The 12,561-nt window shown below is 38.7% G+C and overlaps 1 protein-coding gene across 1 annotated transcript in view; it reads right to left on the minus strand.

Moving 5' to 3' along the window:
- The window catches only part of PTPRN2 (protein tyrosine phosphatase receptor type N2), a 548,843-nt gene that overhangs the window by 456,746 nt on the left and 79,536 nt on the right, over positions 1–12,561 (minus strand). Inside the window, exons 3-4 of the mRNA XM_044425007.1 lie at positions 9,828–9,945; positions 8,567–8,729 (exon numbers count right to left, since the gene is read on the minus strand). Of these exons, the coding sequence (XP_044280942.1) occupies positions 8,567–8,729; positions 9,828–9,945 (281 nt within the window). The remainder of the gene's footprint in view (positions 1–8,566; positions 8,730–9,827; positions 9,946–12,561) is intronic.

The following is a 12,561-nucleotide window of genomic DNA, read 5'->3' on the forward strand; positions in this document are numbered from 1 at the left end:
GGACTGACTTTGAGACTCATTGTGTTTATTGAGGATAAGCTTTAAATTTCCATCCTGCTGAACAGTTCTTTTGACCCATCATGGATGATGTAGATGACCTAGACAATATACTTTAAAAACGAGAAGAAAATTACTTTGAAGCTTGTATGTTAATTTAAAGTCAAACTGACTGTGACATACAACTTAAAATGAAACTGATCAATCTTCACTGTCTGAGCCAAAGCAGCCTAGAAAGGCAGGTTACTTAACTGTGACTGTTATTCTTCAAGTGGTCGTTTGTGCCTGTGGAAAACTTCAATAGCTCAGCATGCTGAGAGGGCAGTAGCCCCTCGTTTTCCAGTTATTGTGCATAGAGGGTGGTTCCTGTTCCCACCCACTCCAGCATGCTAAGCTGTTGAAGTTTGCCCAATCTAGGCCTTGCGCAGGCACAGAAGTCCATATGCGTGATACACAGAGAACTCAAAGAAGAATGATGCCTTTATTCAGTTCAGTGACAAAGTAATATACTTATTTAACTCCTGGTTACTCTCCCACCAATGGACTAAAGTAGCCTCAAAAAGAACAGACAACAGGTGCTTTCAGAATGTAAAACAGTATTAGACCTATATTCACTGAGTACTGAAATAGTAAAGAAATGATATCAAAGCCTGCTTATTAAACCAGATCATCTTGTAAAATTACTAACTGAAAAAGGTCAAAGCCTCCTTGCCCACAAAACAGGTGAACTGGAAGGAATGAAGGGACTATATGGCAGGACTACACAGCAGAAGGAATGATAGTTTAGACTATTTGAGTGTGTTTGCATCCCTCCAGTAAAATAAGAGTGTTAGAGAGTAAATATCTTCATTTAATAGTTCATACAATAACCAACCTCTCAGAGACAGGGGAGGAATAAACTCTGAGTAGAAAATTGTATTTGGTTGATCCAAAAATTCCAATCACCTAGCGCAAACATTCATTATGGGAGGCAGGAGAAATCATTTTATCAATCACATTGTGATTATTTAGAAGCCAGGGCTTTGGATCCTGGTAATATAGCATCTCCTGAAACTAAACAGCTAGGGAACTACCAAAACTTTGATTGCTGCAACTGATTATGGGTGCTTGATAATTTAAAAATGGAGCTATGGCTCATGATATGATGAGGTTGACTGAAATCTTGCCAGAATGCTGACAGGGGGCTGTGCAGAAGGAAAATGGTCTCAATTGTTGTCAGACCTAGCCCAAGAGCTAGTGTAGGCCCTATAGTTTTGAGTCAATCTTTCCTTCAGAAGTGATTCAGGATGGTTAAGAACTCAGTCCAGTTGTGGATAGCCCACATGTTGTGTGAACTTGGGAAGTTAGACAGAGCTAATCTGATTACAGACCAAAGAAAGATCTCATTTTTGAACTTGGTATGGTGTAGAATGTTGACAGTGATAATGAGATGTAGCCACACCTCACACACCCACTTTCCATTTGGGGAAGAGTTATGGGGGAAGCTCTAGAAGAGCATCGAACCTGAAAGAGAGGACATGTTTTCCTAGTCCCAACAATGTTACTTAAATTAGTGTGCTTTAATGTCCAGAGGAAGACTGGTTCTTAGCACTCTGATAGTGTTGAGAATTTTATTGGAAGATGTCATACTATATGACAGCCCTTAGTCAAGGACTGATGGCAAAGCAAGCAAAAATGCAGAATAGTGGCTGTAGGCACAGTTATTTCTACCACGGAAGGCGTGAAAAAGTTGCCTCAGGAAACAAATGACAGGAATAGTTTAGCTTATACAACAGAGCTGTGCAAGCTAAGTTACCTTCCCTTGATCTCCTAAGCTAGCCTGCTATCTTCGGGTGTAGAGCAGATTGCTATTCCAACACCAGTATGGAAGGAAAATTCAATTGTCTTTCTGGTTTTGTTTCTCACAGAAACAAAGCAGATCATGCACAGAGAGAAATGCTGCTAATTTTCAGTATAATCCACAGCTCATATGTTTCAGTTTTAAAAAATGCACAGAATACTACAAATCTGAAACAAGTTATGACAATGTAATGCTCATACTTAGTTACGAATGTCTCACAAAGCTTTCATCTGACAAAATGAACAAGAGAAAATACAATTGCACATCTTTTATTTCACTGAACAGCAGTCACAATTGTGAGAGCCATACCTCTTACATTTTATGACTTCTACCTCATATACATGACTAAACAGGAAAATTGCATGAAGTAAATTTTAATTAAGATTATGTCCCATTCTCTCTAATTATTTCATGCAAGTGTGTAACATTAAACAACCAACAACTATACTGAGTAATATATCATGAAACAAGTGGTTTACAAGGGCTTTAGATTATCATGCTAAGGATCATACATAACTTTTTTCTGTCAAAGATATACCTGAAGCTTTGAAATCATTTAAAAACCTACTTCAGAGAACCTGTATGAAGAAGGCTGTTAATTAACATACTTTAGTTTTAAGTGTTGTAAAGCATATGGATGATCACGCAAAACACAGGCCCAAAAACTCTTTTGACTGAAAGTAGTAATGGATTTGCCTCAGAAGCCTGACTGTACAATTGCCACATAACTCTAGCATCAGCCATTAAATAACAGGCCTCAATTACCCACTACAAACTAAACAGTACAGATGACAGGCATTTAAAAAATGTATGTGTTGGTAGATTTTTGTATTTCTCACCAAGGTTATAATAAATTGTACCATATGCTTATCTGAACTGTTGGTCTGGCCTTAAGTAGCAATTGATTTTTATTTATTTATTTAAAACTTTTCTAGACCATCCATTACCGAAGTCTCAGGACAGTTTAACAATTCAACAGTGTAAAATAAAACATGGCGTCCTAAAAAAATTTGACGGTCAATAAAACTCCAATTAAAACAGAGATGGTTGCAACTTGGTTCCTTTGGTGGGAAGGAAACAGGGAACAGGCAGCAGAATGAGTACAAATTCTTGCGATTTAGCACTTCGAGATCCTACTTGTAATTTAGCCAGGTGAAGTGTAAACATTTTAAAGCAAAGTATTACAGAAAAGTGCAACACATTAATTAGTTGGTACTTCTAATTAAGTGTCCTAAACTAATATTTAGCACTTAGTAACATACTTAGACCTTCCTTAGTATTTTGCCTTCAAAATACACTATTAGTCCGTTGTAAACAAAGGTATGTTATCATTCCTCCTTTGCATATAGAGTGGCCATTGAATAATCTATAGGAAAATTGGATACTAGAAAACTGATACCTCAAAAATGGATTTTCCCCCTTGTACCCATGCTCTCCCTACTCTTTGTTCCAGCACAAAGGAAGAAGGAGGAAGAAGAATGTGGGACAAAGCTTGTATGTATGCTTTGCCAGAGCTGAGAAACAGGATCTCTGGTCTAGAATGGATCTTCCTAATAAATCAATGATTTCTCTAGGTTCTATGATTCAGTTAAAGTTGATGTAACTGAGAACAGTAGTTTGCCAACTTCAATGTTTGGGCTGTATACTATTTTTTCTTTAGGTTTTAATTCTTCTCTTGCACTCCCTCCAAAAACTCCCTTGTAGACTGGTAATGAGAAAGCAAGAGTGTAAATGCCTGCTAATAATCCATTTGAAATTAGTGTGAAAAACAGAGCTGTTTTTATGTTGCAAAATGGTCAGGTAATGTTCTTACAGTTTCACAGGTTTAAAGCCCTGGGAAATAGTATGGTGAGCCAGTTGTCTCAAATACGTTGTTTTATTCAAAAGTACTCCTACAACAAAGTGAAGATTCAGAATTTAAATACAGTATGATCTAAATGTGGTGTGTTGCTGAGTTGTTGTTGCTGTTTTTACTTATTAAAGATCTATATTTATCTTAGCATCACTGTGTCAGTGATTAACTTCTAGAATATTTTTCCTATCTTGTTCTTTATTTGATGATGATGATGATCATTACTACTACAAACTTGCTACATATTAACACAGTATCCATGCATATTGAAAGTTCTTCAATTAAAGAACCACAATATGCTTTTATACGAATTTATTCTTGTATTTCCCCTCTTTATTCTTTAACCTCAACAGTTCTTAGAGACTGTCTTCACAGCAACATACAATAATGCTGGTGAGTGGCGTTTTTCACAGCACTCTTCTCACTGAAAGAGCTCCATCGCATAGATTATTTATGAATTCATGTGACATCCACAGCATCACTGAAATACCTCTTGGACAAATTCTCACTTTCCAGTAGCTTCAAAGAATGACATCCTCAGTCAATGCCTCACTACTGAAAACCTGAGTTACAAAAAAAAAGAGCTTAGCAAAAAACACCAGAGGCAAATGGCACTATTAATTAATTCCTACAGCTACTCTGACATTTCTGTAAGCTTCTTTCACAACAGCAGACATACCTGTTGATTTGTCCCATAAATTCTGAATTACTGCTGACTTCTACAAATATCTAAGAGTATTTCATCTATCCAAAACAAAAACAAATCATTCGGTTGTAAATAAATCTAGCCCTAATTATTGTAGATCAATTGTACATTAGAAAATTTTATCTCATTATTGCAGAATGAGTAAGAAAAACATTTATTTATAAATAGGAATCAGTAACTATTTCAGTACTAACTTGATTCGAGTCAACTGTGCCCCAGCTGGTCTCTTTACTCATCCTACCCAGCTCTGTACCTTGTCAACCCCGATCGCAATAGTTTGTATGGCAGCAAGCTACCTTTCCCTGTTCATTCCCACTTACCTATGTGAACTTTCCTCTTTTCCTCTCTGGAAATGTATAGGCTGCTGAGAGACATTAGTGGGGCTTGCTACCTCTTACCAAGTACCCAGAAAGTCACTCATGGCAGCTCTGGTTTTCCCTGAACACTTCTGAGGTTAATGGCCACTGTAAACAGCAAAAACAGCTCAGCCAAGGATAGCAAGCAATGGTTCAAACTGATACCACCCAATGTTCAGTTTCAGTCAGCCAAACTGAACAACACCTGAAGTGAGGAAGCAGAAAAGGGGAGTGAGGAGAAAAGGGAAGACAGTGAAAAGACAAGAAGAGAGCAAGGAAGGGCATGGCTAGGGGAGGTGAGAGAGCACCTTGAAGGAAAAAGCAGAGATGAAATGAAAGCAATGCACAAACAGAAGAGAAAGGAAAATGGAGAACAGAGCAAGTTACTTGGGAAAGACCAGGAAAAGGCATACTTGTGAGTCAAGAGTAATGCCCACACGGGACAAAGAATCTCAGCCTATGTAGGATGACTCTCACATGAGCCCCTACATCCAAAGAACAGATGCTTTCCAGCCTCCTCTCATTAACCCTAGCCTGGAATTACTGTATTTTTCACTCTATAAGACGCACTCCCCCCCCCCTCAAAAAGTAAGGGGAAAAGTCTGTGCGTCTTATAGAGTGAATGTGTGTGTGCCCGACGCCCGGGATGCTGTCGGCCGCCTGCACTACGTGGCACCACCTGGCTGGCAAGCGCTCATGCACCCTGCTCCGCCCCCCCCCCCGGTGCAGGTGAGAGCTGCACCGCTCAGAGGGAAAGGTGCAGAGGAGGAGGAGCCATGGGCTTTAACCCGCCGGCCGCACAGAGAGACGGACTGCTCAACCCCACTGCCCGGGAACTGCTCACCCCCACCGCCTGGGAAGACCTGCCGCCACGCCGCCCGGAAGACCACTGCCGGTACGCTGCCGGCCCCACATGGCACCACCTGGCCGGCACGCGCTCGGCGTGCCCTGCTCCGCCCCCCTCCTCCGGCGCAGGTGAGAGCTGTTAATCACAGGTCGGTGTGTGTTTTCAAATGGCAACCCGTCTTTTAATGAAGCCCATGGGGAAGTGATGGGGAATGTGCCTGTGATTATCAGGAAGCTTTCCATGGATCAGTTATCTGTGAGTTGATCAGACACATTTTTTTTTTAGGATCAGTGGATATTTGAACAGCATTACCTTCATGTATGAAGTTTATTCTTCAAAGGCTACTTAGTCCGCTGTGTGTTTGATTTACCGTACAATATCTCATTTTTTGTCAGAAATTTTTTTCTATTATTTACTAGTAGGGCAGCATGGACATTACTGGCTTTTTTAGATTTGTTATTGAATTGTCTGCAGCAGCTCTTGTATAACTGGTGTAGATTGTGGATTCCTTCAATAATTCCACTACTGACTAAGAAAGTGATGTCAGTGATTGTGAGCAACAGAGCTTCATGAATTCTGACTCTAGTGATGATGAGTTCTCAACAAAAACTAGAAGAGTACTCGAACTTTAAAGTCTCTCTTTTGTTAATGACAGTGATGATAGTTCTTAATGTCACTGTTGACTGCTGTTCACTTTACAAGGTTGAAATACAGTATTACTGTATTCTGTTATAGTTTGTTAAATAGTTTAGTAAACCATTTGATTCAGAATTTTTTTTTCTTGTTTTCCTTCTCTAAAAACTAGGTGCGTCTTATGGTCAGGTACGTCTTATAGAATGAAAAATATGGTAGTTTGTGAGCCTCACATTGGTTCAACTACTGGGAGTGCAAAAACATAGAAGCTTAGACAGGGCAGCATATTGGAGATAATTTTATTTTGATTGTTAATTTTAATTATTTATTTAAATTATATTGTTTTTATATTGTGTTTATTTATTATTGTGAGCCTCCCCGAAGCTTCGGTGAATGGGGCGGCATAGAAGCTTCCTAAATAAACAAACAAACAAACAAATAAAGCAACAAGGAGAACTGTCTAAAAAGGAGCTGGCAGCACTAGGCTAGTATATATCCTTTCTTCAGATATTGATGAGAATGAGAACAGTTTCTCACAGAGAAAATCAATTTGTTCATGAGAGATACTGTTCAGTTATTGCTTGTGAACAGCTAATCCCTTTTGTGTTATGGTTAGCATCATCACACAGGCTGGGATAAGTAACCTCCCTCAGCTCACATTCTTTCATGTCATTTGCACATAAGTAGACCTACAGTTTAAGACTTTCTGAAACATTGTCAAAATCTGTCTAGCAAAAACTGTCCCCAAATTTCAGTTTACCTTCTCACCGTTTACCTTTTCTATAAACCAAAAGATGTCTGGGGTAACAAAGTGTTCTGACATTGCATAGGAATAGTTCTGTAGGGCTCCTTAATTCCTCAAAAAAGGCACAGAAGGCACTTAATGATGGGTCATCTTAGTCTCTTTTGAAAGCCAAGAGTTTAAAACCACCAACAAGCAGAATTAAAATCCATTGAAGGAAAGGTTTTTTTTAAGTTGGTGAAAGTTTGTAAGCCAAACTATTCTTATAGCGGGTCCAAGGACATCAGGCAAAGCACTGTCATGCAGATTTTATTGTTATACATAGCTTCAGGAAAGATTAATTCTTAAATTACCTCTGCTAGCTGAAACCTGAAATCTCTTCTCATGCTCATTCAAACCTCCTGGGGAAACATTCAGACAAGACCCAGTATATATGCAGAATTGGCCTTGTCTGAGACATTTTGTTCTGGGGTCAAAAATTACCCTTTTTGCAACTAATGGTAGGTTTCACATTGATGTTGGGTGAAAGACTGCCAGTGAATGCAACTAAGACAATCCTCATCAATAAAAGCTATCTTAAAACACTTACTAACTGCAACAAATCTGATGGAAACAATGGATCCATGGTTTTGATGCCCCCCTTCCTCAAAATTCTAACACTCACATCACATATAACCATGTGGTTAATTTTTTGCCCAATAGGTGGAAGCTTGTCATATGTTTTTTTCATTAAGCCTCACAACAGCTACAGTTTGAGAGCATGATGCTAATAGGCAGCTTTAATACAAATTCAATACATAAATGAATAAATATAAACTATATATCAAAACAGAAGGGAAATACGCCCTCCCCTCAGCCATTGACTGGAGGACTAACAACTACTGGGATATTTTACCCACTGTCTAACAGGAAGAATATCACAAGTGGGAGACCAACCTAAGCTAAGCATGGGAGAATGACCAATGTTTAATTTCATGAAGATTCTCCAAATATCAGCTCACTGCTTCTCTCTCACTCATGTATGCACTCATGTTTGGGAACACTGTAGCATTTGTAGCAATTGTAGTTGCTTCCCCCTACTACTTCCTGCTTGAGAGAATATATTGTTCCAACTACCAGCTGCCCTGGGACCACTGAGCTGAAGGGAAGGTTACTCTAGCCTCTGCCAGAAACCATGGAACTAAGAGCTGCTGCACTGTATGGAGACATGCATTATTTGCAGTCTGTTGTATGATCAAATAACAAGATATAGATCATCTGAATAAATAAGTAAATAAAAGTAAGATAGTAGTATGAGTTACGAATTAGTATTGAAAGGAATGAAACACAGAGAGTGTGTCTTACCTAAAGCTATCCAGTTAGTTCAAACCTTACCTGAGATTTCAGTCAGGGACTCTTGCCCTTAATACTAAGATGTTAAATGCCAAATTCCAACCCTGAGTGATAACTGAAGGGCACAGTGATGGTATGGAGCCCTGACTAAAGCCTCCACTACTTTAGAAGCTATTTTTACTTGACCTTATTTACAGCTTTCCACAAATAGCAAAATCTAACAGCATGGCATAAAGATATATCCATTAAAAAGAACTTTACCTTAAGAGAGGCTTTATTACCCTTTATCCTTGAATACAAATCTGGAGTTGGGGACTGGGATAGAAAATCCAGGTAGGCAAGGTATTGCTGAGGAGACTTAATGAAGTTCATGTCTCTTCCCAGGACTAAATTCCTGTTGCTGTCAGAATTCTGTTTTGAAGTCCTGCATGTCAAAAACAAGAGAATAAATGTTACCTACATAACAAAATAAGTGATCATTCTGAATATTAACCAATACCTTCAGTTTCATATTGTATACCACCTAGCTTCATATAAGTAATATTTTTGTGGGGTAAAATGAGCACAAAAAAGTAGGAGAATGTTGTATTTTAGAAAAAATGCCACAACTTCAACTTTTTCTTTAATATTAAAATGGGGTTTTTTAATCCAATGGGACCGTTTGGGAGATGAATAAAAGAGCAGTGGAATTCTGAAATGCAGAACCAATAGGCACTTATGGCTCTGAATGCAGAGTTATCAGTACCAAAGAACAGTGAAACTCAAAGTGGTACCACTTGGGCTCAAGTTATTGATCGGCATTACCCCTATATATGCCTTCCTACCACTGTGAAATCTGCAGAGGAACATCTGTTCCAGACTCCATTTTTACTCAGTTTAATCAGTTATAGCATGCCACAGGGCCATCTCTAGTATGACCCCATCCCTTTGCACTGTTCCCTAACCACCCACTAAAGGTGGTATGTAAGTCGTCCTTACTTGAAGGAAGGAAGGAAGGAAGGAAGGAAGGAAGGAAGGAAGGAAGGAAGGAAGCCTTCCAAAGCCATTTTGAGAGAAAGGTGGTTTGTGCATTTTTGTACAAGTAAAATGAATGAATAGTTCCCAAATGACAGAATCTAATACAAAAGGAAGGCACTACTGGCAAGAAAAGAAATAAGATGTCTATAATATGCAGTTGAAAAATATTGGTTTAAAGAAAAAGAACAGTTTTCTAATCAGTTGTCAGTGGAATTCACAGTGCTCATTTTTCATGATCCAGTGAATAACAGACCTCAGGATATGTGTATTTTATTTTTTTGAATATTATCTTCCATAATTCATCATAAACATTATGATATAGAACAGGGATGGCCAGACTTGCCCAATGGAGGGGCCACATACAGTAAATGCCAGATGTCTGAGAGCTGCAAGTGGGCAACAGGTGCCCATGTATGGTGAGCTGCAAACAAAACCAAAAAGCAGCTTGCAATTCTCTCAAGCCTTGGCTTGGCCACCCCGGTATAGAAGATGCATGTGAATTTACCTTGGTGAATCTAAATCATTTGATGAGAATGTCTCAGAGTGCCAGTCATGGATCTTAGGGAGATTTGAGAGTTCACGGGCAATAACATGCTGTGTATAATCATCTTGCCATGTAAAACCTGAAAAACAGTGGTAAAATACTGTTAAAGAAACGTGGCATATACTATAATATTGTATGATGCAGGAAACTATAATGAACAGAGGTTTCAACTGCTACAAGATTTTTAAAGAAATGTTTAACTTGTTCTACAGGATTCCTTTTCCCCACAAATCATTGTGCAAAACAGTTCTTTCTAGTGCTATGCTCTGCAGAAATACTGAGGCTTTTGAAATGATCTCTTCAAAGAAGACAGTGGGTGTAACAATGAGGTTTAAAACGGAGATTATACTTAATGGAATGTCAGTGTTTCTTAGCCACCAAGGGGCTATAAACCAGCTTTACTGTGTAATGGGTTTATTTTTGTTTAGTTAAAAGAAAGAACTATTTAACAATAACTAAGCCAGAAACAAAAAATCAAAAATTTCACAACTGGACAGTAGTATATAATGAAAAGTAACTTTCAGTAGATGACCAATGTCTCACAGGTCTCAAAATATATTCCAGATACGGGCACTTTTATGTGGCCTGCATAGGGAAAGATAAGATTGCTTGGTTAAAGATAACATTGATCTAGTAAAAAATGTTATACTGAGCTCTAGCATATTACATTGGGAGACCAATTTGTGTTTTCCTTGCACTCAACTGTTATGATATAGAACCTTAAACAAAGGCAAGGTGTCACTGTGAAAACAAATTCCATGCAATTATGCATTAATTATATGCACTACTGATCAGAAAGTCATTATACTTAAAATGATGACACAATTCCAAGAATAATTGCTAGAATTGTAAATGTTATGATTAACAAGTTGATTATATAGGCTTATCTCATGGACATATCTATATTAAATATCTATATATCCCATCACTGCAATGATTGACATTCTAGTTTTCCATCACATTTCACACACTAAACCAGTGATGGCAAACCTTTTAGAGACCGAGTGCCCAAACTGCAACCCAAAACCCACTTATTTATCACGAAGTGCCAACACTACAATAAAACCTGAAGACTGAGGTTTTAGGTTAGAAAAAATAACTCAGTCCAAGCAAATATATCCATGACAGCGCACTGACCAGCTATGTGAAAGCTCAAATGAGTCAAGGCTGATGAGTTGCGGCTCATGACATAATTGCCTGGAGCTGCTACTCCTTTCCGAACATGCGCATGGCCCCTATGTGCAGGGTTATTCTATGCTTGGCTGCTGGGGTACTGCTGGGGTGAATTGGCTCGCATGCTAAAAGAGAGGGATCTGCATGCCAGCTGTGGCACGTGTGCAATAGGTTCGCCGCCACTGCCCTAACTATACCCTGGTGCACACTCCTCACCCTATACAGGGCTAAAGTTCCATTGAAAATAATGCAATTTTGAAAATGCATTTCTTGAGTAGCTTTTTCTGCACAGCTCATCATTTCTGCCCATTCTAAACACTTTCCAACCATCAAAATCAGGCCAGGACACCTTGTTTTTCCAACCCTAACCCAGTGTTGGTGAATCTTTTAGAAACTGAGTGGCCAAACTGTAACCTGAAACCCACTTATTTATCGCAGTGTGCCAACACTTCAAAAACACTCGAAAACTGAGTTTTTAATTTAGAAAAAACAACTCACAGCCAGTCGGCAGCGCACTGACCAGCCATGCAAAAGCTTGGACATGTTGCGGCTAATGTGTTGCGGCTTCTGACGTCATTACGTGGCACCACTACTCCTTTCCGAACATGAGCATGGCCCCTATGTGCGCTGCTATCCAATGCTCAGCTGCTGGGGCGACCTGGCTTGCATGACAACAAAGAGGGCTCTGTTTGTCCAGTGTGGCACGCATGCCATAGGTTCATCACCACTGCACTAAGCTATTCTTCATTGATAAATATTGTCAGGTTAATTTTTTTGTTCAATTAATCTGAGGCACATATGTTTCTAAAGAATCACTACTTCAAAATTGCCACCAATCAGTTTTAATAACAGCACAAGAGTTCTCCAAATTTCTTGGTAATGTGCTCTCTTCAGTGAGATGTTGAAAAGACCACTGATAGAGATTGTTGTACACATAGCAAACAATGGCAACGGCAATACTAGTAGCATTATACAATGAAACACATCTCAGCTTCACCTATGCCAAAAATTCAGACAGGAAGTAAGCTGCATGGGAATCATTAGAGAGAAGTGTTTGTTTTTAAAGGAACAGAAAATACAAGAGAAGTTCAAATATTAGGTTTACATTAAAACAAATATGAAAATCCCAACAATGTGAAAATACAACATGAGAATTTGTTTTTCACATTAGTTTTCCACTAGAAGCCTTGTTTTACATTAGATACATTCTTAAATCTTTGTGTACATTTCTCAAAAAAGTATTTGGAAGGGAAGAAACAGAATTGTGAAACAGGCAAACTGAATGGAAAGGTCAAATCAAAATATTTATAAAAGTGGTGGAAAGTTACAGAGAGGGGGAAAAGACTGGCCTAGTTTAGACAGAATGCTAATCCATAGTTTAGTATTACATGCATGCACTTGCTCCTTTTCCTTTCTCTATAGTTATAAGAAGTTTTCAAGTATCCATGTTTTCTTTTCAGCTGCTTGCAGTTTGTTGTTTTGTCTGAACTGGGAAATGTGAATTGTTTGAATTTTGTTTTCT

The sequence above is a fragment of the Varanus komodoensis genome, unplaced genomic scaffold (assembly GCF_004798865.1).
Source record: "Varanus komodoensis strain SLA01 unplaced genomic scaffold, ASM479886v1 scaffold15, whole genome shotgun sequence".
Classification (NCBI taxonomy): Eukaryota; Metazoa; Chordata; class Lepidosauria; order Squamata; family Varanidae; genus Varanus; species Varanus komodoensis.